At 39.1% G+C, this 27,018-nt stretch overlaps 1 protein-coding gene across 1 annotated transcript in view; it reads left to right on the top strand.

Annotated features, from left to right (window-relative positions):
* LOC123457241 (centromere-associated protein E-like) overlaps window positions 1–24,929 on the top strand; it is a 64,670-nt gene extending 39,741 nt beyond the window's left edge. The window contains 15 exon segments of the mRNA XM_045141210.1: window positions 268–426; window positions 3,123–3,217; window positions 3,219–3,273; window positions 3,891–4,151; window positions 4,932–5,087; window positions 5,445–5,729; window positions 8,428–8,523; window positions 14,170–14,388; window positions 15,983–16,183; window positions 17,042–17,245; window positions 19,367–19,582; window positions 19,672–19,857; window positions 21,618–21,730; window positions 22,326–22,423; window positions 24,769–24,929. Coding sequence (XP_044997145.1) covers window positions 268–426; window positions 3,123–3,217; window positions 3,219–3,273; window positions 3,891–4,151; window positions 4,932–5,087; window positions 5,445–5,729; window positions 8,428–8,523; window positions 14,170–14,388; window positions 15,983–16,183; window positions 17,042–17,245; window positions 19,367–19,582; window positions 19,672–19,857; window positions 21,618–21,730; window positions 22,326–22,423; window positions 24,769–24,863 — 2,439 coding nt within the window. The 3' untranslated portion in view covers window positions 24,864–24,929.
* The last annotated feature ends 2,089 nt before the right edge of the window (window positions 24,930–27,018 follow it).

The raw sequence follows: 27,018 nt of genomic DNA, 5'->3' as shown, positions 1-27,018 counted from the left end.
TGAATAGGAGTCAGTTCAGCAAGTATGTTCAGATCATGGAGTGCTGCACCTTGGATAACAAGTAGAACCATAATGCAGCATTCTTAAGTGTTCTGTTATGGAAAATGTTAAGTGGGTAGCAGTATATCTAGAATATATGTTCACATGCAAAAGTAACTTGGAGGGTAAGGACTTGAAGGCCTCAGGGAGGATAAGGAGACCACATGCATTCCTGTGCTATTGGAATAGTATTCCTCTCAGTGTAGTCTGTCTTTCTCTAATATAAAGGACCTGGAAAAAGAAGAAGAACTAAGAATTGCTCACGTGCACCTGAAAGAGCAGCAAGACACTATCGACAAGCTCAGGAGGGATGTTACCAACAAGACAGATGAACTAGCAGCTGTGCAGAGGGACTTAGGACATGCAAATGCTGCTGCAAAAGCACAGGTATGCATTTTAAATTTATCTAAGTAACTAGGAGCCTGAACCAGCTAGCTCTTCTGTGTAGTGAAACAGAATGTGAATTAACCTAAAACCAAAGGCAGGTAAAAATTTCCATAGTAAACTGATTTGGCTTTTTCTGTATGTGCCCGAAATTATTATATGATTATCTTAAGATCCAGGAACTTAAAGAAAAAGAAGATCAACTTATTAAAGCAAAAGATGATCTGGTGGAATTCATGTATCAAATGGAGCAATTGAAGAAGCAACTCGAAACCCAGAATTCAGTTCTGGAATGTGCAGAAACAGAGAAGTTAAGGCTGACTAAGAAACTTCATGAAAACCTTGAAGAAATAGGATTCATTACTGAGGAAAACGCTAACCTAAAATGTGAGGAGAAAACCCTCAGAGCAGAGCGAGACCAACTGAAGGCAAGCCTTACAAAAGCAGAAGCCAATGTAAGTTATGCACATCCCTTTTGCAACAAGGGAAATTTTTCTGGCAATTAATGCATCCTTCTTTGCAACAAGTGATATTGTTGGCAAATGAGAAATAATACAATATGTCAGTATCCTTGCACTTTTTAAATTCTATAAGCAGTATTTGTTTATGAAATTTATCCTACACCTATATATTGACTCAGTTGTCAAAATAAAGAAATGTGTATTTATGTGCATATATATGTATGTGTGTGTGTGTGTATAAACATGCACCCAAATATATATATATCATAAAGTTGTTTATTGGAGTGGCTTGTAATAAAAATGGGAAACAATCATAGTGTACCTTAGAAAGAAACTTAGTAATGTGTCAAAATCCTATATAAGCCTGAAAAAAGGAAACCCAACTTGAAAGTCTTATTGGAAGCTGAAAAACTAAACCACTAACAGAGAAGCATGCTGTTAAATTTTATGTATATGTGTGTGTGTGTTTAGGTCTTTGTTCCCTTTTAATGTTTTTGTTATCCTGTAATAATTATGTATAATAATGAGTTTCACCATGACATGTTCTTTATTTTTTGCCTGTATGCATGTTTGCATAGTGTGGTATGTGTGTATGTGGTTTGTGTGCTGTAGGCATGATTATGTGCCCTTGCAGCACCCCATTTGCTCACCTGGTTGTGATGGCCACAGTGGAACATTGGATGTCCTGCTCCATCAGTTTTCCCCCTGGTCTTCTTTGGGTGGGAGTATTTACTGATTCCGGAGCTTGCCAGGCTCTGAAGATTCTCAAGTCTCTGCTCCCCTGTAAGACTGAGGAGACAGTGGCCACGCCCAGCTGTTTTTCATGCAATCTGGAGATTTGAAGTCTTAACAGTCTCAGGCTCTCATACTGGCACAGGAAGCATACTTTACTCCTGAGCCTTCTCTCCAGCCCTTGTGATGTTTTCAAACATGCATTTTAATTCACCCCTATTTTTTTCCTTTTGTCCACCTACTCCTTTCCTCTTCCCACCTTTTTCTCCCCTTTTCTACTTTTTTTTTTTTTCTTTTGGAAAGGTTGTTTCCAGGCGCAGATGTGAGAGTTTGTGTACAAGACCATCGTGTACCTTACCAGTGGCTACATCACTGAAAATGCCTCCCTCTCTCCCATTAACCATTAACTATGTATAAATCCTCAGGGAGGGATGGGGCGTGCCATCCTACAAAGGATGTTCAGAACCCCAGTTTGAGAAGGTAACCACAGCTGTTGTGAAGTAAGAGAGTAGTACTACAAGATGCCTGGAAGTCAGCATTCCACACATTTTCTCCCATTTCTTCCAGCTCATAAATTCTTTTGTTCCCTCTTCTGAAATATTCCCTAAGCCTTGGGTAAGTAATACAGATAACCTGTTTATGGCTAGACATGTATCAATCACTTATTCTCAGCACTTTATTCAGCTGTGAGGCTCTACTGGTACAACTGACCACTGCAAAAAGCAGATTTTTGTGACCAAAGCTGTCAGCAGCACTGATCTATAGGCAGAAATGTGGTTATTTATAAGACACTTGATAAGCACATCATGTCCATTTAGCCAAAAAGCAGCAGAAGCTTCTACAAAAGGGCCTGTGACCCTCCCAGCCATGGACTAGGGACCAGGTTCACAGTTCCAGCTGTCTATTTCTTGAAGTAGAAAGAGCGTGGGGAGATAAGCACAGGAAGAGGGCTTCTTTGTTTTGTTTTGTTTTGGTTTGGTTTTTGGTTTTTCTAGTTCAGGCTGACCTGGAATTCACTATGAAGTCTCAGGGTGGCCTCGAACTCTTGGCAGTCCTTCTACCTCTGCCTCCCAAGTGCTGGGATTAAAGGCCTGCGCCACCATGCCCAGCTCAGGGTAGAGTTTTCTAACAATAGAGAAATATAAGCAGGCTGGCAGTGTTGCACAGGAGTAGAGCTCTTGCCTAGTCTTCACTGGCTTCGGGTTCAAGCTCCAGTTTCACAGTAATGAGCAAGTTAAAACATAATTAATTTTATTGTTTAATAATCAGATGAGTCACTATTCTTTTTTTACTTAAATTTATTCTGTTTATTTTATGACCCAGCTATTTTAAATTATTTATTAGAGAGCAACAGACAGAAAGAGACAGACAGAGAGAGAGAGAGAGAGAATGGGCATGCTAACATGGGTCCTGGGGAATAGAGCCTTGAACCTGGGTCCTTAGGCTTCATAGGCAAGTACTTAACCACTAAGCCATCTCTCCAGCCTGAGTCACTGTTCTCTTAAGGGTCTCTTAAAGCAAAAGGAACTAAGAATTGCTTATGTGGCTCAGAAAGAGCACCAAGAAACTATCAACATGCTCAGGGTGACTGTTTCTAAGAATCCACATGAAAGTGGATTTAGAATATTCAGAGACTAACTTTCAAAAGAGAAAAAAAGTATTTTTGGAAAGGAAAGGGCACTCCCTTGATCTGGCATCTGGTTTGTTCATGTCTAAAACCTCTGGGGATATAAAGAGTTCAGCCATGTTGAGAAACAAGTTGGCACTTTGCTGCTGGTGAATATACCCCTGCAGTAAGGCCTAGCATTTCCACTCATTGGGTATGTACCTAAAAAACCTGCAAGAATGTTCATAGCAACTTCACTCAAAATAATGGGAAAATGAAACCAATCTAAGTATTTATCAATGAGAAAATAGATAATAGTATTATCATCCATACATTCAAAAGTAAAAAAAAAAAAAAACTGATCCAAGTTGATAAAAATGAGAATAGGGTTACTTCTAGGAAGGGGAACATAGATACTTTGTGAAGTGCTAGAGATGTCCTTTAGTTTGATCTGGGTTATACTGTTATACATGCATGCATACATCAAGGGCAATTTAGCTGCACACTGAAGATTAGTAGACTTTCTATTCTACCTCAAAAGAAAAGTATGTGAATTTATGTAGAATGGGAATAACATGGAAAAACTAGCATCTTAAGATGTTTAGAAAGTATTCTTTAGCCTTTCTTTTAAACATCTGCGTCTTAACAGAGTTTCATGATATTTTCAGATTCAAGAACTGAAGGAAAATGAACTTCAACTTCTTAAATTAGAAGGAGAACTCAGTGAAGCACAGAAACAACTCAAGGAACAAGGCAGGACTCTGAGTAAGATAGAGATGGAGAATTTAACTTTGGCTCAGAAACATCATGAAGACTTTGAAGAAATAAAGACTCTTGTAACAGAAAGAGATAACCTAAGGAAAGCAGAGGAGATACTCAAACTGGAAAGAGACCAACTTAAGGAGAACTTAGAGAAAATCACAGCTAAAGTGAGTGGTGTGATTTCTTCCTACCCAGTGCACACTATTATTTTTGTGGGGGGTGGGGGGGGGGTTCGAGGTAGGGTCTCACTCCAGCCCAGGCTGACTGGAGTTCACTATGGAGTCTTAGGGTGGCCTCGAAGTCAAGGCAGTTCTCCTATCTCTGCCTCCCGAGTGCTTGGATAAAAGGTGTGCACCACCATGCCCGGCAGTACACATTATTCTTAGTGAAAAACTATTCTTCCTAGAAAATACAATATATATTGGAGGTAGAAAGGTAAATGTTACAACCTTTTAAGAGGCAGCTCAGCAATGTCTTTTTTTTTTTAATTATAAGTACATGTATTTGGTGGCATGGAAGTACCACTTATAGGAATTTATCCTACCAATATTTTCTTCACTCATTGGACAAAAATATAACATTCTATAGTAAATTGTGATTTGTGGTGATGAAAATCTAAAAGTAACCCATGTATCTACCCACAGGGCACTAGGTCGGTGAAGTTTCTCCTATAAAGGAATTCTGAGCCTAGGAATAGGGTGCTTTTTTCAAAAATGGGTGTAGGAAAGGAAAAGTGCAGGTGGCAGAGTCCAGCAGGGAGCAGGGCTGGAAGGAAAGGCTAGGGGTGGGAATGTGTACCTCATGTCCTGCAGTCCTGTTCCAATCTGTGACATGAGATAGGACTTGTTTATAGCTGAGCATACAGTTTTCTTAAATTATGCTGAAAGTCAGTAATCATTAAGAATAATAATGTTCCTTTATATTATCACATTTTTCTTCTAATAAAGGATCTAGACACACAACAAGAACTAACAATTGCTCACATGCATTTGAAAGAACAAGAAGAAAATATTGATAAACTGAGAAAGAAACTTGGAGAAAAGGCAACTCAAATTTCAGACATCCAGGATTTAGATAAATCAAAAGATGAATTACCAAAAAAGGTATATATCTTGTTGTTCTTAAGATAGTAACCATGTCCATAATCATCTGTAGAATGAGAAAGAATATTGCTATGTTTAAGTAAAAACTAGTTGAGCACTCCTAATCTGATAACTGAAGTGGAAGGTTTCTGAGTACCTGTGAAACTCAAAACCTTGGTCTTGAGAGATTTGAGATCAAGGGTGTTGAAACAAGTGATGTTAGCACAGACTCTCTAAAATCTGAAGTACTTGTGCTACCAAGCATTTCAGATAAGGAAGCTCAACTTTATATATATGCATAGATAAGAAAAAAAATACTATTTTCCTCCCATAAAGAAATTATATTTGCATTGTAATTTATTTTATAATTATCTCAAGATCCAAGAACTTCTGATGAAAGAGCTTCAGCTTTTTAAAGAAGATTTCAGTAAAACTTATACCAAAATGAATGAAATAGAACAATTGAAGAAAAAATATGAGGCCCAGCATACATCTGTGCAGAGTATGGCTACAAACAATTTTCACTTGATTAAAACCGTGTATGAAAACCTTGAAGAAATAAAAAATGTAGCTAAGGAATGTAATGAGCTAAGGAAGATAAAAGAGTCTCTCAAAATGGAAAGAAACCAATTCAGAGAATCCATAAGAAAAACAAAAACTAGAGTGAGTTCAGAATCTTTCCCTATTTATAACTATAAGAATTTAGTTTGTTTTTAAAAAATGGGTTATTTAAATTTTGTTTTCTTTTGCTTTTGATCTTATTTTTCTGGAAACTTCTGAGAACAGTAAGGGGTGGTAGGAAAACTTAACATAATTTTTAGATGAAAAGGAAGTATAAAAGTATTTTATTTAAATGTTGGTATCTTTAATAATTTAACACATATAGATATAGATTTTGAGGTAGGTTCTCACTCTAGCTCAGGCTGACCTGGAATTCACCATGTACTCTCAGGGTGGCCTTGGACTTTTGGCAGTCTTCCAAATTCTGCCTCCCAAGTGTTGGGATTAAAGAAATGTGCCACCATGCCCAGCAAACCTGTGTATATTTTGATCATATTTACTCCCACATTGCCGTCTTATTCTCTTCCCACTGAACCATTTTCTTCCCAACTAGTCCCCTTCCTACTTTCAGTGTCTTTTTGTAGTCTTCGTTGTTTGCCACCCACCTAATGTCAAGTGATTGTATGAACATGGGTTGGGGGTTATTCATGTGTGTGTGGGCAACTGAGCAGTGGCTACACCACTAAAGAAAGTAATTGTCAGCCGGGTGTGGTGGTGCATGGCTTTAATCCCAACACTCGGGAGGCAGAGGTAGGAGGACCGCCAGACAACAAGTTCAAGGCCATACTGAGACTACATAGTGTATTCCAGGTCAGCCTGAGCTAGAGTGAAACCCTTACTCCAAAAAATAAAAACAAAAATAAAATAAAATAAAAGAAGTGATTGTTGGGCTGGAGAGATGGCTTAGTGGTTAAGGCATTTTCCTGCAAAAACTAAGGATCCAGGTTCAATTACTTAGTACCCACATAAGCCAAATGCATAATGTAGCACATGAGTCTGGAGTTCGTTTTCGGTAGCTAGAGGCCCTGGCATGCCCATTCTTTCTCTGTCTGTCTCTTTTCTCTCTGCTTGTAAATAAATAAATGCATTTAAAAAAAAAAAAAAATAAAAAGAAAGTGATTGTCCCTCCCTAAGAAAGAATCTCATTTTTAAAGAGGCCAAATATTTGTTAGAAAATGCTATTTAATTCTTCATTTTTAAGAAAAGATTTGGGCTGAAGAGATGGCTGAGCAGTTAAGGCATTTGCCAGCAAAGCCTAAGGAGTCCCAGTTAGACTCTCCAGTACCCATGTAAGCCAGATGCACAAGGTGCTGCATGTGTCTGGAGTTTGCAGTGGCTAGAGGCCCTGGTGTACCCATTCTTTTTTTCTTTCTCCCCTCTCTTTCTCTCTCAAATAAATAAATTAAGTATTTTTTTAAAAAGATTGACTGGGGCAAGGAAATGACTCACTGGGTAAAATTTTTTCATGTAAACATGAGAACCTGTGTTTGGGTCCCCAGAACCCTTGTAAAGGCCAGGTGTGGTGGCATGCACCTACAGTCCCAGCACTGGGGCATCAGAGACAGGAGGATTCCTCAAGCTGGCTGGCTGGCCAGCTGGTCTCACTGAATTGGTGAGCTGTAGGTTCATTGAGACCATGTCTCAAAGAATCAAGTAAAGAGTGACTGAAGAAGAGACCCAGTGTCATCCCCAGCTTCCACATATGTACGCGGATACACACGCACTCTCACATGTACACACCCATACGAATACTGAAACGTGCAGTCAGGGAAACAACAAAGATTTCATTTTCTGAAGCAAATAACATTCCAAATGGAAAAATATTTGAAGGAGAAAATTTGAAAAAGACTATCCATTTCCCTACCTCTATGATAGAATTCTAGATATGGGGCTGGAGAGATGGCTTAGCGGTTAAGCGCTTGCCTGTGAAGCCTAAGGACCCCGGTTCGAGGCTCGGTTCCCCAGGTCCCACGTTAGCCAGATGCACAAGGGGGCGCACGCGTCTGGAGTTCGTTTGCAGAGGCTGGAAGCCTTGGCACGCCCATTCTCTCTCTCTTCCTCTATCTGTCTTTCTCTCTGTGTCTGTCGCTCTCAAATAAATTAAAAAAAAAAAAGAATTCTAGATATGGCTTTTCATTGGTAAAGTTAGAAGGAAAAAAGTAAGATAAGAGTTTTGTTTTGTTTTTTTTAAAGGGGGGAGGTTCTTCTTATATTTGAAACATTTTTTTTATTTTTAATTTTTTTGTTTGTTTATTTGTTTGACAGAGAGAAAGAGAGAGAATGGGCACGCCAGGGCCTCCAGCCACTGCAAATGGTCTGCAGATGTGTGTGCCCCCTTGTGCATCTGGCTAATGTGGGTCCTGGGGAATTGAACTTCGGTCCTTTGGCTTTGCAGGCAAATGCCTTAACTGCTAAGCCATCTCTCCAGCCCTGAAACATTTCTTTTTAAGCCCAGTCAGATCTTGTAAAAAACAACAAAGTTCAGTCAAATACTTGAATGAAATGAATTAATTTTTTTCATTTCATATTTGAAGATTAATGTTAAACACATCATATTCAGTATCAACAAAACTCTAGGTGCTTAGTAAATTGTCTTCGTATGGATCCTAAGTAAATTCATAGACAGGTATATCCATTTGGCAAGCCTAATTAGCAAACATTCTTCTAGGCACTAAGGTGACCAAGTCACACAACTTGGAGAAGCTGTGGAAGGGAGGAGGGATTCTTATTTTGTTTCCTACTTCTTTATGAAATGTAAAATACAAATATATCACTGTGGCATTTTTTTTCTTTGTATCAGAACCACAAAGGGGAAGTAAAACACAAAGGAAAATTGCTATATGATGCAGAACAACACCCTACAGAAAGCCTGATAGAAAAATGCCTGAAGATAAAAGTAAGTGTCCTCTATAAAAACTCATGTGCATGTTACTCCTATTCCAAAGGCATCCCAAAGCCTCGTGTACAGTAAAGGGAGCCTCTGTGAAGTGAACAGGTAGTTACCAGGGTTGTTCTAATCCTTGATATCAGGTACTGTATGCATGAGTATACTTATACATAGGTGCTCAGAAACCTTCCACTTTGGGTATCAGATTAGGAGTGCTCAGCCATTTACATGTCATATGTGTTCTTTTGCATTCTCCCTACACCCTGTTCCTTATCATGTTACTACCCTGTCTTGGTCACTTTAACCTAAGATTCTGGAAAGGCAAGTTTGTGATTGTTTTTAGGCCTCACTGATACTAAGCAATTCTTGAAACCACTAAAGGGTTCAGCCAGTCGGACATGGAGAGGAAAGAGCTGTCTAGATGGAAGACACAGTGGTACTAGGCTCCTGGGGCACAGGCCTGCCCAGTGTTCTAGGGGCATCAAGACCGGGAAAGTTTAATGAGGAGGAGAGTCAGAGCTAGTGGAAAGGTGCCAGGGCCAAGCCCTGGCTTGAAGGAGGGTCCCTGAAGAGAGGTGTGAAAGGGAGCGGCAAAATAACGACTCGAAGTCAAGTTCTGGTGCAAGCTGACAGGCTAATGCTGAAGGCAGCTGAGTTTTTCTATCTTTTTCTCTCTGCCTCCTTTTCTGTTTTTATTTTTTTTATTTTTCTTTTTCTATTTTTCTATTTTTTTCTTGTTTTTTCTTTTTCTATTTTTTGTCTTTTTTCTGTTTTTCCTTGTTTCTATGTTTCCATATTTCTATATTTCTCTGCTGCCACAGCTCTTAGTCTCAGTCTTTTATTTTCTGATCACGTCATGCAAGAACAAACTTCAAGAAAGGTACAATTTTACAGAATTCATAGAAACTTTTTGTTATTCCTTATCATCAAACAATATTCCCATAATTATTCACCTCAAGTAAAGTCTTCAGACTCCTGTAATGATTAACTGTTTTCCCATGTATGTGCGGTCAAGCACTTGTGATTTCCTGGAATTCTACTTTCAATTACTCTATTAAAGGTGAGAGGTAAAACAACCACAAATAGGGCTTCCCATCATTAATCACTGATCCAGCAGATCCATTTATCCTTTAATTATTTATTTTGAATTTTCCTTTTCACGTCCCTCCAATACTTAGACTTTGGTCCCCCCAATTGAACTATTTCTGACTTCGGTTGTTTTTCTGTAAGGATTCCTGGTAAAGAGTCAATTGTAATTGCCACCATTTAGAAAAATTAGTCATATAACAATGCTTACATTGTTCCAGGAGGTTTATTGTTTCCTCCTAAGTTTACTGTACTCCATGCCTGACTTTCTTTAAGGCCTTTAAGGAAAACAATTATCTTTGACCCATCTTCTTGTTTTTCTAATTCTATGCCAGAGCCTCTTTCAGATACATTGACCAACACTTTACCAACACCAATTTTTACTGGAAAAGTAAACTTAGAGATTGGGACACCAAGTGAAAGACAGAGAAAGACAAACATTACACAGAAAACCACATATTTCTGTAGCATAGAGAGCCAAAGATTTTTCTATAGAGGGGCCACATTGGACTTCAAGGAAGAGACAGCTGGGCTGTAACTATGTCAAGCAGCTCTTCAGCACTCGATTCTTTGTGATCCTGAAATGGCATGCTTGCCGTCTCTGGCAGAAAGGAGCAGACCAAGAGGCCACAAAATGTCTCTGAGTTCACACTGGAGAGTTTGGACCATATGAGAGACAACCTCCTAGTCTGACTTAATTTTTCTGTTTGTTTGTTTTTGTGTGGAATTCACTATTTAGTCTCAGGGTGGCCTCAAACTCTCAGCAGCCCTCCCACCTTGGCCTCTTGAGTACTGGGATTAAAGGCATGCAACACCACACTTGGCTTCTGACTTACATTTTAAAGGATAAATTCTGAATGTTGTATTGAAAACTGTGTGAAAGAAGAAAGACTCATTTCAGTAATCTAGCCAGAGGTGGTAGAGTGGTAGCAAATTTGGTGGTAAGAAGTGTTTCTATTCTGAACATATAATTGAAGTAGCGCTTTAAGAACTTTTCTGTAATTTGTGTAGGCTATCTCGTTCGTGGCTGATGGATTTCATGTGTTGTTCCATATGGTTAGGTAGTTCATCATGAGACAAAGACAGGAATCCCCTCTCAGACCTCCCAGATTAAGGAACAGATTGTGAGAAGCTGTGCTCTTTCCCCTCCTTTTTCCCCGTTTTGTCCTTCCCCTGTGCTCTGGCCAGTTTGTCACCTGCCTGGTATTTAGTTACCTGAGCATATGGGCTCAGGTTTATTACATATATCCCCTGCACCAGGTACCGTACTAGGTCCTTGACCTTAGGAAATAGGTTTTATTACTCTATTTATGAAAAAGGAAGTTAAGGGAAGAAGTTTAGCACTTGCTCAGTGTTACACAAAAAGTAAATTAGTAAAGTCAGAATTTGATTCTGCCAGGCCCAAGTTTAAATTTGGATGTAGAAGTACTTTACAGTTGCAGTTTTGTTTTTTGTTTTACAAAAGTTTATTGAAATATACACCAGCACCCAAGACAACACTTCATTCTAGTTATAGGTGGCAAAAAATGTTATGACAGGAAATGCAGATGTTTAAATAGGAATGGATAAGGGCCACGATCTTCTCAGGTCTATGGAAGAGCTTCCTTTTTGTCAGATTTCTTTTTCTCTTTCTTTCTTTCTTTCTTTCTTTCTTTCTTTCTTTCTTTCTTTCTTTCTTTCTTTCTTTCTTTCTTTCGTGGCTTTGGTTATGTATTTCTAATTTTTTATATTGACAACTTCCATAATTATAAACAATGTCCCTTTGCAACCTCCATAATTTTATACAATATCCCATGGTAATTTTGTAATTCCCTGCTTCCCCCCCCACACACACACACTTTAACCTTTGAAACTCTACTCTCCAGCAATTCCCTCCCCATCTCTTTTTTTAAAAAATATTTTTATTTGTTTATTTATTTATTGGTTTTTCGAGGTAGGGTCTCACTCTAGCCCAGGCTGACCTGGAATTCACTATGGAGTCTCAGGGTGGCCTCAAACTCATGGTGATCCTCCTACCCCTGCCTCCCAAGGGCTGGGATTAAAGGTGTGCGCCACCACGCCCGGCTTGTTTATTTATTTGACAGAGAAAGAGGGAGAGAGAGAGAGAATGGTCATGCCAGGGCCTCCAACCACTGCAAACTCCAGACCCCTTGTATACCTGGCTAACGTGAGTCCTGGGAAATTTAACCTGGGCCATTTGGCTTTGTAGGCAAATGCCTTAACCACTAAGACATCCCTCCACCCCTCCCCTCTATTTTATTTTGATGTCATCATCTTTTCCTCCTATTATGTTGGTTTGTGTAGGTAGTATCACGCACTGTGAGGTCATGGATATCTAGGCTATTTTGTGTCTGGAGGAGCACATTGTAAGGAGTCCTACTTTCCTTTGGCTCTTACATTCTTTCTGCCACCTCTTCTGCAATGGACTCTGCATCTTGGGAGGTGTGATAGAGATATTTCACTGCTGAGCACTCCTCTGTCACTTCTCAGCACTATGGTGCCTTCTGAGTCATCCCAAGGTCACTGCCATCCGAAAAGACATGCTTCTCTAACCAAAAGTGAGAATAGTGTTAATATATGAGTATGGACATTAAGAGAAGTGCTTACTGGGCAGTTTGGTGAGCATAGTATATACATTTAGCCAGACAGCAGCAGACATTATACCCCTAGGGCTCATGACTGCCCCTGTTGTAGGTTTTTAGTGTCAGGGATGAATTCCCTCCCATGGAGCAGGCCTCCAGTCCCATTAGAGGGAAGTTAGTTTCCCCCATAGTAGACATGTCACTATTGCACCTGTTGGCTCATTTTGCCTGGTTGGCCTAATATAAGGCTTGCAGTGTCCACTGCTGAGTATCTTCACTGGTGATTTCTCTCTCCCATTGAGCTGTATGCAGTGTGGTTTTCCAGCTTTCTGTCAGCTGGTCTACATGGAGGAGGTTTTCAGCTCAGTTCCAGCAGGATTTCTCAGTGACCTTGTAGCCCAAGTATGTGGAGTCTTCAGCAATAGGGTCTTACCATCCATCTATTCCTGGTGGGAAACCAAGGGACTCGGTAATGTCCTGTAATGTTTTGAGGGCATCAGGAACTCCCTGGCCAACAACTCCCTGGAAGGTATCCCATCCCTGGCACTGAAAATTTTCTAGTAACAATCTATGGCTCCTGAGTGTTCCATTGTCCAAAAAAGTAGGTTTCGATATGATTTATTTATAGCCTCTTAGATTTTGATTAGCCCTCCCTCCACCTATCCTTTACTCAGTCTCTTCCCCTGACCTCACTTGGGCCTTTTTAGCCCCATTAATCTATTCTACTTACATATATAAATACCATCCTATGAAGTACCCTCCTCCCTTTTCTTTCTCTTCCCTTTATATCTCCTTTCTAGGTTATTGGCCTCTGCTACTGAGTTTTCTTACTACTCACATAGAAGTCCAATCATCTGTAGCTAGGATCCACATATGAGAAAGAACGTGTAACATTTGGCTTTCTGGGCCTAGGTTACCTCACTTAGTATAATCCTTTCCAGGTCCATCCATATTACTGCAAATTTCATAACTTCATTTTTCTTTACTGCTGAGTAGAACTCTATTGTGTAAATGTGCCCCATCCTCATTCTCCACTCATCAGTTGAGGGCCATCTAGGCTGGTTCCATTTCCTAGCTATTGTGAATAGAGCAACAATAAACATAGTTGAGCAAGTATCTCTAAGGTAGTGAGACAAGTCCTTAGGATATATGCCTAGGAGTGGTAGAAATATTTTTAAATTTTTTATTTTATTTCCTTCAAGTTATGTTTGTATCTATTCCATGCCTTATAAGTGTGCGTGTATGTGTGCGTGTGTGTATTTTACTTGACCCACTAGAAAACTTTCTGACAATCCTAGATATCATAGTTTGTTGAAAAGTGACTCAATGACTTCCCCAATTCAAACGGAGTCTGAACTCCAGTGATACAGGCTTAGAAAGCAGTACTGACAAGTCATAAAATGTGTGAACTGGCTACGCCAACCTGGCTTTACCTGCAAACACTTATGTTTTATAAAAGTAAGCCAACATTCAACCTGAATGTGATGAATTCTAAAGTGAATTCACGTTTTTCTTCATACTTTACCACTGCTTGTTCAAATCATGCATGATTTAAAAAACTTAGAAAATGCCTCCAAATGATAATATTTTCTGATTTTGTTGTATTTGCCAATATTTGTTTTAATTTCCATGTTATGTCATTTGTGTAATCCACAATTGAGGCAATTGCTTACAGACCCTCACAGCAGAGTTTGCCCACTTCTTTGAGTTCTAATTCAGCATAATTTTCTTCTTTCTGTTTTCCTTTTTCCCTTACGTTTTCTTCTTTGGATACCAGCTGAAAGCCTAAGTATGTCCTGAAACACTGGGACTTTTTCACCACTTATCAATAATTCTCCTTTGCCTCACTCAGAAATTAATATTAATTTCTTTCACATACAAAGATCTTAATTTCTTTCCAAAAGAAAGTTTTAAAGTATGAGTTTTGTTTAAATTCTAACTTTGGAACTACTTTGTGTTCAATTGGATGAATTCTGATTTCCTTTAGGAGCTTCTGAAGAAGTACTCAGAGATGGATACTGATTATGAGTGCTTGGATAGATTCTCTCTTGATTTGGAGAAGGAAATTGAAACCCAAAAAGAGCTTTCAGTTAGAATAAAAGGAAACCTGTACCTTCCATACTCACAAACCAAACAGATTCAAAAACTTCTTGCAGTAAACCAAAGGTGTTCCATAGAATCCTACAGAGTCATGAAGAAACTTAAGGTACTACCTGTTTTAATATCCACATGAAATTTTAGCTATCCATTTCATTGTATTTAAGTACTTCTTTAGAAGGTAATATATGTACTATTTATATCACCAAATTAAAGATTATTTGGTTTTGAAAATAGGATTCATTAAACAAAACCTGAGCTCTGTCTAAGGGCTTGTAAGGGTGCTCAGGAGACAGATATGCGTCACTTCTTGAAGATGTCATAATCTGGCTATCACAGGTAATGAGTGCAGTGATGGAGGGCTGTACGCATCCCATGTGTAAGAAGTTGCAGAGAATGAGGCTGTAGTAGAAACCTGACTCAAGCAGTAAAGCTTTGAGTTCATTTTGTAAGTGACATAGAGCCTATGGACAGTCATTTTAAGTAGTGGTAGGAACATGCTGAGATTACCATTCCAATGGGGGGGGGGGGGCCAATATGAGAAGAGATAAGAGGGAGTTACAGTGGTCCAGATGGGGTATGGTTTGTAACTATCTGTGCATCTAGGGAAAGTTCTTTAGGGGTGAAGTGAACACAGGGATTAAAGGTAATGCTTGGCAGCTGCAAGTGTAGTCAGTAGTAGAAGTAAGGGGGAGAAGTTTGAATGGAGTCCCAACATGACTTCTTAGCTAGGTTTGTAGATAGGAATTGGGGGGGAGGGGAGCACAGGAGTTATCAGGAGTTTGATTTGAACTAGTTAAAGTTGCAGCACCCTTGTGTTTCCATTCAAGAAGAGAATCGAGAAAGCACTTAGTGTGTGCCTAGGCTTTGTCAGAAGAGTCAAGGCTAAAATTTGGAAACCATCACCGTGTAGGTAATAGATAATATGAGTAAGATCATCTAGAAAGCATAAGAAGAGAACAGCAAAAACTATAAATGTCTAGGATAGTACCCCCCAAAAAAGGAACAAAACATGGGATCAAAGTTAGATAAATCCAAGAGACAAAAGAGAACTAAGCAGAAGCACTGTCACTCAGATACATGAATGAGAGGATGTCAGAGATGAAGTTCCCTAGGGCAGAAATGCTCAGAGAGCAGGACGATGGCGTAGAGATATTACCTCAGCTCCTGTTCATAGACGCAGTGAAAGTTGTTGTCTGGTCAGATTATAAGAAGTTAAGGAATGGTTGAGGAAATGAGAAAGCATCTTCCTGACCTTGATTCCTTAGATTCTGTTAATCATTCTGCAAATCCTGACAGTCAGATATCCAGTACTTACATCTGACTGGGCTGGGAACAAAAACTAGAAGCATATGACACTGTTTTGGTTATCCAGTCAAGGTTGGCAGGACACTGCATTGAATATTTCAAATGCTTGATCTAGGTGGCTGCCAATTTAACAAAAAGTAAGACAACATGAAAAGGAGAAAGGACGATGTAGCACTTTAAACATACTGAATAGGAGATCCTGCTAAGACATCTAGGAGGTATATCCAATAGGAAGTCATGTGTGGAAGTAGTAGATGGCAAGAGGAGACATTTAAGGATGAAGAGTAGCTGCTTCCTTCTTCCCCACTTGCTTCCTTACCATTTCAAGGGCACAAAGTATACTCTAAATGCAGTAAGAGTTTCACTTTACAGCTTGTTTATTCTTTCTCTTCAAGTATGTGTTAAGCCATGTTACAAGGATAAAGGAAGAACAGCATGATACCATCAATAAATTTGAATTGGCTTTTGTTGAAGAAGTAGAGAAGCAAAATGAATTGCAAACTAAAATTCAGTGTCTTGATATGGATTACAATGCACCAGCACCCAGAGAATTAAAGGATCTCAAATTGAACCCAAATATCGACCTACATATTGAGGTATATTTTATTTCAAATGGGTTTAATGATTTTAAGCCTTTATCACACCAAAAAGTACCTTTCCATATGTCTAAAGCAATTTCAATTTGAGCAAGACCTCCTCAAAAACGACAAAATAAATACGTATTAAAAATAAGGGCTGGAGAAAATGCTTAATGGTTAAGGTGCTTGTCTGTAAAGCCTAAGGTCCAAAGCTTGATTCCCCATTACCCACATAAGCCAGATGCAAAAATTGGTACATGCATTTGGAGTTTGTTTGCAGTGGCTAGAGGCCCTGGTACCCATAATCTTTCTCTCTCATAAATATTTTTTAATTAAAAATAGCTTACTGAGTGACACCTGACCAGACATAGGATTACCAAGTGATGTCTTAGACTCCTTTCATAGACACTGAAATTGACAACATCAGCAATCATAGGCCACTGGAATAGGTTTTCTAATGCCTCTGAAAATCCCTACACTTGCGACTGAAAGAAGTCTTATCACTATCACACTCCACAAAGACTCTTCTCCTTTCCCCAGCTGTACAAAACTGACAGCCAATTCCTAACATGCATAATAGGCCTGCTGGAGACACAAAATAGCAGCTTCTAGAAGCAGTATATGAATTGGGATATTGAGGCACAAATTAGAATTTATAGATGTCCCTCTGTCACATTAGACTACATTGTCACATTTTGTAATGTAAATAACTAGAATAAAGTTTAAGTTAGAATTATAATTCTAATTTGCTTTACAATATGAAGAATTAGAGTACACTAGGTATTTTCTCCTTTTTATGGCAATTTTATTTCTCATATGACATTTGAGTCTCAACTTTGCTAATCTTCAAGCAATTTGATACTAATTCTCACACAGGAAATTCTCAAAGATTTCTCAGAATATGACTTCCAAAGTATAAGGACTGAATTTCAACAACTACTAAATGATCAAAAAGAAATGTGTCAGTTCTTAGAAGAATGGTTGAGTGCTCCTTTTGATACAGAAAAACTTAAACTTGCTATCCAGAAAGAAAACAGTAGCTTATTTCGAGTGAATAACTTCTATAATGATAAGATAACTGTAAGTACAATGTTCCATTATTCTACCTCATTCTTTCTGTTGGCGGTTTTTGTTTTTCTACTGCATATCTGAAAGGGCTTATGATGACTTGATTTTGAGTACAGTTCTTAATTTATTTACATAGGCTTTATAAAACGTTTTGATTTTGAACAGCTTCTAATGTATTCTGCTTCCTTAACTATGTCTGTACTTATTATAGTAACAACTACTATGTGTGATACTCAATTTCCACTTATGGAATCCTGAATTTGCTGGCTTCTTACTTTCCCTTTTCCTTCTCATTCCTGAAGAACTGAGCTTTACCCCCAAGTCATCTCAGATGAGGTGAGACTTGAGTCTGTGTCAGCAGGCTCTGAGCAGGAACTACTTGGAAAGCCATAAGCATTGCTGGCTATCTCTGGCAGGGCCACTCATGCCTTTTACCTCAGCATTCTCACTACCATATGTGCTAATCCTGGACTTCGTGGGGTTAGTGTTAGTTTAAAAACAGAGAGAAATAGAGTGATTTTAGGTTCACAGCAAAATTGAGCCAAAACTACAGAATTCTCACATACCCATCCTCCACAAACTTGCTCTCTCTCATTACCAACATTCTGCACCAAAATTGCAGTCTGTGAGCCTAGACTAATAACTTCATTCTCATCCAAAGGCCATAATTTACATTAGAGTCTCACTCGGTACTGAACATCCTGTTTCATGTGTAATGACATCACCTATCATCCCATTCTCATGAAGGGTCATTTTAATGCCATAAAAAATCCCTGTGTTCCTGGGCTGGAGAGAAGGCTTGGTGGTTAAGGTGCTTGCCTGCAAAATCAAAGGACCTCAGTTTGGTTCCCCAGGACCCATGTAAGTCAGATGCACAAGGTGGCACATGCATCTGGAGTTCGTTTGCAGTGGCTTGAAGCCCTGGCGCACCCATTCTCTCTCTCTCTCTCTTTCCCTCCCTCCCTTCCCCCTTTCCCTCTGTCAAGTAAATAAATATTAAATTTTTTAAAAAATCTGTGTTCTCATCTTCCTTTACGTATTTGTCCACCAATTGGGAGTCTTATGTTCGCTTGTCTATCATTCTTTACCAGATGTTGTGTCTTATAACACTGCTTCATAAGAGCCAGTATTGCTCTAATCAGTTTTAACAGTGATGAGTGTATTCATTCTGCTTTCTGATATATTTCCTTTCTTGCATAGTTAATAAAATATGTACTGTCAAAGTGTTTGTTATTTATGAAATCAGCAAAACTAGATTGATACTATAGTTTCCAAGTTTGTTTTTATATTTTATGTTTGAAATGCTTATAGAAAACAGTTTTCTCATGGATAGTTCATCAAATATGTTAAGTAATCATAAATAGTAAGACAGTAAATGGCTGTTGTCCACACATAAGTCTATAGTCCACAGAGAAGAAAGGCTATAACCTCTGGATATGCAGTACTTTTCTTATAATATTGAGGGCTCATTTGTGATTCAACCAGGAAATAGGAGTTTCTGCTGTGTGGATCTGCCCACCAGGAGTAAGAATTGTGTGAAGGAAGAAGACCAAAGATAGTCCAAGAAGCCAACCCGAGCACAACTAACTTAGATCCAGACCTGAAGAATGACCATAAAACCACACAGATACGGATGAGACTAGTAAAACATTCATGGTGAGAGTGAAAAGTGCAGTCCTTAGGAATTAGGAAGTAAAAAAGTGTGGCAGGTTCATAGCCATCAGTGTAAAAGAGAAACTGATTGTTGATCTCTGCACAGAAGCCAAGATTTATAGATGAATTCCAAGTGAGTTAGATCTATGTGAGCACTGACGTTTGAAGTGAGGCAGGAAAAAGAGCTAGCTCTTGTCTACTAGGAATGCTCTGCTCTCAGATACAGCTAGTATTTCCTTATCAGACATGACAGAGATGATGACTCTAACTGCACAGGTCTGCCATCTCTTTGCATACAAAGTGAGATTGTCTTACAGATCAATATGAATTCTCTCCAGCCATCACTGTTGTAAGCACTGTTCCAAAATGTTCTAAAAAATGAGTTTCAAGGTATACTCCGTTCTGGGAGTCTAGTATTTTTCCTCATGTTTCTAGATTTTTTAAATATTTAGAGCTGCAGTGACCTTTCACTGTTCACAGGCCATAATAAATGAATCCACCGAGTTTGAGGAAAGAAGTGCTATCAGATCAAAAGACTGGAAATGTGACCTAAACATCATGAAAGAAAAAACTAAAAAACTAGTTGAAGACTACCAATCTTTGACAGCTTCTCAATCGAGTGTCCGGATTTGTTCTACTACACCAAGCAGGAAGACTCAGCATGTTGCCTCAGGATACGTACAGATGACTGCAGAGGTATGTACTAACAATGCCAACATGCCGTTTGTCTCAAATAAATGTACTGTCTTTAAGATACACATTAGGGATATATGTTTTTCTAACAGAAAATTCAGGAACTAGAAACTTCCCTACACGAAGCTAAAGAAAGTGCTGTACGTAAAGAAGACAAGATTGTAAAGTTGCAGGGAGAACTAAAAGTGACTAATGACATAATAGCAAAACTTGAAAACAAAGTTAATGAATCAAACATATGTCTTGAAAAAGCAAAAGAAACCATTCAGTTACTTCAGGTAAGCTAAAATCATTTCAAAAATAAAAGTTTTGAGCCAGGCATGGTGGCACATGCCTTTAATCCCAGCACTCAGGAGGCAGAGGTAGGAGGATTAGTGTGAGTTCGAGGCCTTCCAGAGAATACACTGTGAAATTCAGGTCAGCCTGAGCTAGCGTGAGACCTTACCTCGAAAAAGCAAACCAAAACACATGCAGATAATATTGTTATGACTTAACCATCTTTTGATAAAAAAGGATTCCCAATAATGTTTTGTGATGTGCAGTCACTGCTGCTCACACTGTCTTATAGTCAGTTCCATGTTGCTAGAATTGCATGTGTTAGTTTACTCTTTAAAAAATAACTTACTGGGCTGGAGAGAGATAGCTTAGTAATTTAAGCACTTGCCTACAAAGCCTAACAACCTTGGTTCAATTCCCCAGTACCCACATAAAGCCAGATGCACAAAGTGGTATGTGTCTGAAGTTTGTTTGCAACAGCTGAAGATCCTGGCACTCCTATTCTCTCTGTGTGTGTTCTCTCCCTCTGTCTCCCTCTCTCTCCTTACAGATAAATTAATTACTTAAAAGTTACTGGGCTGGAGAGATATCTAAGTGGTTAAGGTGCTTGTCTCCAAAACCTAAGGACCCAAGTTTGATTCCCTAGTACTCACTTAAAGCCAGATGCACAAGGTGGCTTATGCATCTGGAGTTTGTTTGCAGTGGCTGGAGGCCTTGATGCACCCCTTCTCTCTCCTCCTCCTTCCTTTCCTCCTTCCCTCCCTCTCTTCCTTCCTCCCTCCCTTTCTCTCATTCACAAAGAAATAATGTTTTTAAAATACTTCTTATGCTATGGGGCCCTACATTCACATTCAAACTACCACACATTGCTTTGTGGCCTGAAGTCACTGCTGCTCACCCTCCTTTGTGGCATGCAAGTCAGGGCTGCTCATACTGCTTTGTGGTGTGATGTCACTGATGTTCACACTGCTTTGTTGTGTAAAGTGTCACCACTGCTATTTTTCCTTTTCCATATCTGCCTGTGTCCACTCATAATTTTTATCCTGTTTCATTTTGTAAATTATATTGCTATTTTCCTTGGGGGAAAATGTACATGTTATAGGGACCAGAGAGATGGCTCAGCAGTTAAGGGTACTTCCTTATAAAGCCCGATCTTCTGGATTGCATTCCCCAGTACCCATACCAAGCCAGATGCACAAAGTGGTACATGGATCTGGAGTTCATTTGCAGTGACAAGAGGCCCTGGCATGCCCATATTTATTCACTCTCATCCTCTGTCTCTCTGTTTCTATCTCTGTCTTCTTGAAAGTAAAAAACTAGAAAATAAATAAAAATCAAATATTGCCTTATTACCTTCAGATATACTTTATATCAGATACTTAGATGTTCAGTTAAAGTTAATGACTAACATTATGTTTCATGCGTTGAAAATTACTGAATATTCTTAGCAAAGGTAGCCAAACTCTCTTCAAAACTGGAGAAATTAGGGGCTGGAGAGATGGCTTAGTGGTGATGAGCTTGCCTGTGAAACCTAAGGACTCCAGTTCGAGGTTCAATTCCCCAGGCCCCATGTAAGCCATATGCACCAGGTGGCACTTGCATCTGGAGTTCATTTGCAGTGGCTGGAGGCCCTGTTGTATCCATTTTCTCTCCCTCCCTCTCTCTCTCTCTCTCTCTCCTCTCTCAAATAAATTTTTAAAAATCAAACTGGAGAAATTAAAACTAATCATTATTTTTCCTTTCTTTTTCCTATAACAATTAGGACGAAGTTGCTGTAAGAACTAAACTGTATAAAGAAGACATTGAATACCTGAAAACAAAACTGGTGAAAGCAGAACTAGAAAAGATGAAAAATGGCAGAGAACATGAAAAAGAGTATGTTTTTTGCCTCTGTTGAACATGGCTTTAGTCATAAAACATTTCTTTCTGAACTACATGAATATCTTAGCATTAACTTACTCTTTAAAAAGCAACTTATGAAAATAATTGTTATTGCTGTTTGAAAACTCAAATGCCCACAGACTTTAAACTCATTCAGTTGTCACCTTATATGTACAATTTTGAACTGGGGTGAAGCTAATAGTAGAGTACTTGCCTAGTAAGCTCAAGGCCTCCCTGGTTTCGACAGCCAGTCTGAAAAGGAAAATAATAATGAGCCCAGCTCTGGTCACTGTGTCTCTGAATATGTCTTCCTGAATCATCTATCAATAAAAACTTAAAAGTTGTCTTGTATACTTCAAAGTGAACATTAAGGACTTTTACATGCCTTAGTTTCCATGTGGCTGGCTTTTATCATCAATGGCATGATAGCAGTGTGCTGTCTTTGGAGGCTGACTACTACTAGTACTTGTGGAGACTGTGTCAGTATGGTTTATTGTTATTATTAGAAAATCCATAACAGTAGCTCTACTTACTCTTCCATATAACATTATATACTGGGATTTTACATTTTAATTATTGTTTTCATTAGAATTAATTCTACAAAAGCTACTACTGAATATCAAAAAGTAATGATAAGGGCACTAAGAGAAAATCTCAGAAGAAATCAACAGGCCCAAGATACTTCAAGTAAGTAGAAAACTGCAGGTATTTTCCAATACTTTTCATGTAACTTTTCCACACACAGACTCTTTTTGTAAATGTATACCAGTAAGTAATAAATAACAACTGCTGCAGGGTAGAGGTTAATGTTAGCCTGCTTGCTCTTAAAAACTGAAAACATTGGTAATTTCTTAAAAAAACTGAAATTTATCTTCAACACAGTTTTAAGGTTGAATGATCACATTTCTGCAGATGCACTCATACTGCCTTTGATGTGGTTGTTGTTTTTTGTTTCCTTTGAGAAAATGTTGACTGCACTAACTAGTATTGATGCACCACTGAGCTAAGCTCAGAACAAGTCTCCAGGCTGCCAATTCTGCCCTCAAAGACTATGGCACACCATAAGTGGAGGTCAGAACCATATCAGTCACACACACACTTGTTCGGATCACACCAAAAGAAATGTGAAAGCACAATGAGAATTCTAAATGCCAAACAAGTTAGTCGTGGTGGCACACGGCTTTAATCCCAGCACTTGGGAGGCAGAGGTAGGATGGCGGCTGGGAGCTCAAGGCCACACTGAGACTGCATAGTGGATTCCAGGTCAGCCTGGGTTAGAGCGAGACCTTCCTTGAAAAACCAAAATAAAAAAAAAGTGGTACTAAATGCCAAACAAAATATAGAATTGTATGTATTATCTAGTTTTAAAAAAAGAAAATAGAGAAAGCCATGTAAAAGATGTTGCCTGATACCTACTCTAGCTTGAACTTCCTGAGTATCTATTTCAAAATGATTCATGTATGCTTCTTAGACACATAAATGCAAAGCCTGAAGGTAATTTGATAATTAATAATTAATGGGTGGTTTCTAACAGTTTTTTGCATGAAACAAAAATGTTTTTACACCGAACCATTAAAAAGTGAATTTGTCAGTGTGTCAGCGACCATTGGAACAGTGTAAATTTCCTCCTGAAGTATCATTTTAATGTTTAAATTTATTGTATTTTATTTTTATTTATTTATTCGAGACAGAGGGAGGGAGAGAGAATAGGTGCACCAGGGCCTCTAGCCACTGCATGTGAATTCCAGGTGGATGCACCCCCTTCTGCATCTGAATGCTCAAAAATTTTTTCTTTTTAATTAGTTATGGACACAGTGTATACAGTCATGTTGGTACCATTGTTAGCCTCCTCCCTGTCCTCCTCTCTCTGCAGGGAATATGGCTCATACATTGTGGGTGGTAGCCATCAATTATGGGTAAGAGGCACTTGTCTCTGTGCATAATGGCCCAACGTGTGGCTCTAACATTCTTTCCACCTCCTGTTCCACAAATCTCCCTGAGCCATGTTGAGTTCATTTTAGGTCTGCTTCAGTGATGAGGTCTTGGGAGCCTTTGTGTCTCTGGATATCTGATTTGGTAGGAGTTGAGTATTCTTTGTGTCTACCTCCTTCACCCTTGGGCTGGTACCAGGTTCACCAAAGAAGCAGCACTCTTTCTCATTTCCCCAATTGTTCTTAATTTCAGATGGGGCCCTTGTGAGGTATAATGGGTGGTTTACAGCTTCTTTGGCATTTCCACACACCTCAGGCCTTATTACTCTTATGCTTTAGGGGATTATCACAGTTAAGGGTTCCTTTGACAACAGGCACCACCATCAGTGACAGTCCATCTGATGGCTGCTGATGGATGGGCACACACAGTGGATACTGTGGAATGGACACATGACTGGTATCCAGGATGAGAGGGACAGCATGAGATTTCATTACTGCTCAGAATAGCTCACATTTGATTTTTTTTTTTTTTCCACTATGTGTCCAGGCAGCACACTTCTAACTCACAGCCATATTCCTGGCTGCCTGCCTCAGCCTCCCAAGTGCTAGGATTATAGACATGCACCACCATGCCCAGAATACAACTGAAAGATGTCTGACATGCTTTTTTTTCAGTTTTCCATTTCATAGTTTTGGAATGAGGTTGACCACAGGTATGTGAAACCAGGCAGACTATGGATAACTATGGCTAACTATGGACAAGGGAAGACTACTTCATTTGATTAGTATTCCTTTTTTTAACTAGATTTTTTTTTTAAAGACAACTAGTTCATATTTGATTCACTTTAAATATCCAGTTAATTAATTCTAAATAAAATTTTATCACTTCTTTGATATGTAATACCATTTCCTAGCAGTTCATCTTCTGCGTGAGTGGGAAATAAGTTCTATAACAGGGTGACAGATCTTCCTTGTTACCAAACACATGAACCACATTGCTGTTTTTCATTCCTTAAATATTCTGTTTTAACACCCTTTCTGCTTCCTGCTGTTCTAGGTTTAAGTAGTAGGATTAATTTTGACTTTTCTTTTCTTTCTCAGCGGAACGAACAATAGAAACAAACAGTCTGGATGCTATGCCAGATCTGTGGCCACCCTCCTCAAGAAAAGAAACAGATGACTGCAAAATGCAGTAGACTTCCCACACTAACCTGGAATGTTTGCAGTAACTTTATTTATGTATCTACCCATTAATGTTATAGTCCGACTTAATTTCAGTTTAATTTTTACTTTGTCTTTAAACTGAGACAATGAAGGAACGAGAAATTCGTTTTTCAATAACTTAAAATGACAGTATAACAGTACTCTGCTCATGTTTAACATTTTGAAACATTGGACTATTTATTTTTATATATTGTAAAGAACAAACTTATTAAAAAACCATTTCCAGTCTTTCTGTATAGACTCAAAAGGTATATATTTTTGTTTGTTATGGTTTTGGTTTTTCAAGCTAAAGTCTTTCTCTAGCCCAGGCTGACCTGGAATTCACTCTGTACTCTCCAACTGGCCTTGAACTCACAGCGATCCTCCTACCTCTGCCTCTCAAGTACCGGGATTAAAGGTGTGTGCCACTACACCCAGCAAAATTTATGCAACATGCATGCAATTCATATGACTTATATGACAGTTGTAAAACACTGTATATAAGTTAATAAAAACCTTGCATTAACAAAATGATGAGCTTTCTTTAATACCTTGAGCTCAATGCTACCCCGAGACTACATAGTGAGTTCCAGGTCAGACTGTACTAGACAAGACTACCTCAAAACAACAGAAATTAAATAAAATCTGACTGGGTAACTCTAGTTTAGTGAATTCCACGTCAGTGTAAGCTAGAGGGAGACCTTACTTCAAAAACTCCCAGTGTGGTGGTGTTTGCCTTTAATCTCAGTACTCAGGAGGCAGAGATAAGAGGATCACCATGATGCATTCGAGGCCACCCTGAGACTACATAATGAATTTCAGGTCAGCCTGGGCTAGAGTAAGACCCTACCTCAAAAAAACTTTGGTTTTAGGAATTAGCTAACATTACTTATATGTTATAATGCCTTGAAAATGCATTAAAAAGAACAAGTTGCAGAAGGTTATAGATCAGAGTTGACATGATTCCTGTTGCAGTCCGGTTCGCATTGCTGGTAGAAATCACCCAACCAAGAGTAGCTTCTGGGAAAAAGAGGTTTATTTTGGCTTGCAGGCTCGAGGGGAAGCTTCACGATGGCAGGGGAAAACGATGGCATGAGCAGAGGGTGGACATCACCCCCTGGCCAACATAAGATGGAACACAGCAACAGGAGGGTGTGCCAAACACTGGCATGGGGAAACTGACTATAAAGCCCTTAAGCCCGCCCCCAACAATACACTCCCTCCAGGAGGCATTAATTCCCAAATCTCCATCAGCTGGGAACCTAGCATTCAGAACACTTAAGTTTATGGGGGACACCTGAATCAAACCATCACAATTCCCCTTACACATTGCTTTTGCTAGGCCTTATGGACAATGAAGCCTGTTTGCCTCTTCTCCTGAGTCCTGCCGCTTGGTAGACTGGCTTCCCTTTCTACCTTGACCAACACAACATGTTAACTATTGTAGACCTGATGTTCCTCCACTGAACAAAAGTAACCTGGAGTTCACCTGCATAGTAGAACCCCTTTAAGGCCATTAAAAATATAATTAAATGTCAAGTATCCAGGCCAGTAGAATGTTGCAAAATTCTTGAATTAAGATGCCCATTTCCTTCCTCAGATTTAGGGAACTTGAGGCTGCTGCTCCCAGTGCAGCCTGCACTCTTCTCTTCCTTCTGTTGGAGTTTCCCATAATGCGTATATCCTGAACCCTGAGACTGTGTGTTACTTACTCCCTTGCTCTGTTTGCACATTCACAAACTCTTACTTGCTCTTTGCTTGTCAGATTCAGTAGTTTCAAATTAATGCTTTCAAATTTACTAATTTTCCTACTTGAGCAACTCTACTCAACCCATTGAACATTTCAATTCCTTTACTTAGTTGAAAAATTTGTTTGATGCTCTTAATATAGCCTTTCTAGGTTGATCTCACTTTGTGTATTGGTCCCTGAATATATATTTAATATATTTTCTTTCATTTTTCATTTTTTTCATTTATTTTTATTTACTCGAGAGCAACAGACAGCAAGAGAGAGAGAGAGAGAGAATGGGCGCGCCAGGGCCTCCAGCCACTGCAAACGAACTCCAGATGCATGCTGCCCCCTTGTATATGTGGCTAACGTGGGTCCTGGGGAATCCAGCCTCGAACCGGGGTCCTTAGGCTTCACAG

This window comes from Jaculus jaculus, unplaced genomic scaffold, assembly GCF_020740685.1.
Source record: "Jaculus jaculus isolate mJacJac1 unplaced genomic scaffold, mJacJac1.mat.Y.cur mat_scaffold_103_1_207660_arrow_ctg1, whole genome shotgun sequence".
Taxonomy (NCBI): Eukaryota; Metazoa; Chordata; class Mammalia; order Rodentia; family Dipodidae; genus Jaculus; species Jaculus jaculus.
This window is presented reverse-complemented; position numbering and strand designations above follow the sequence as displayed.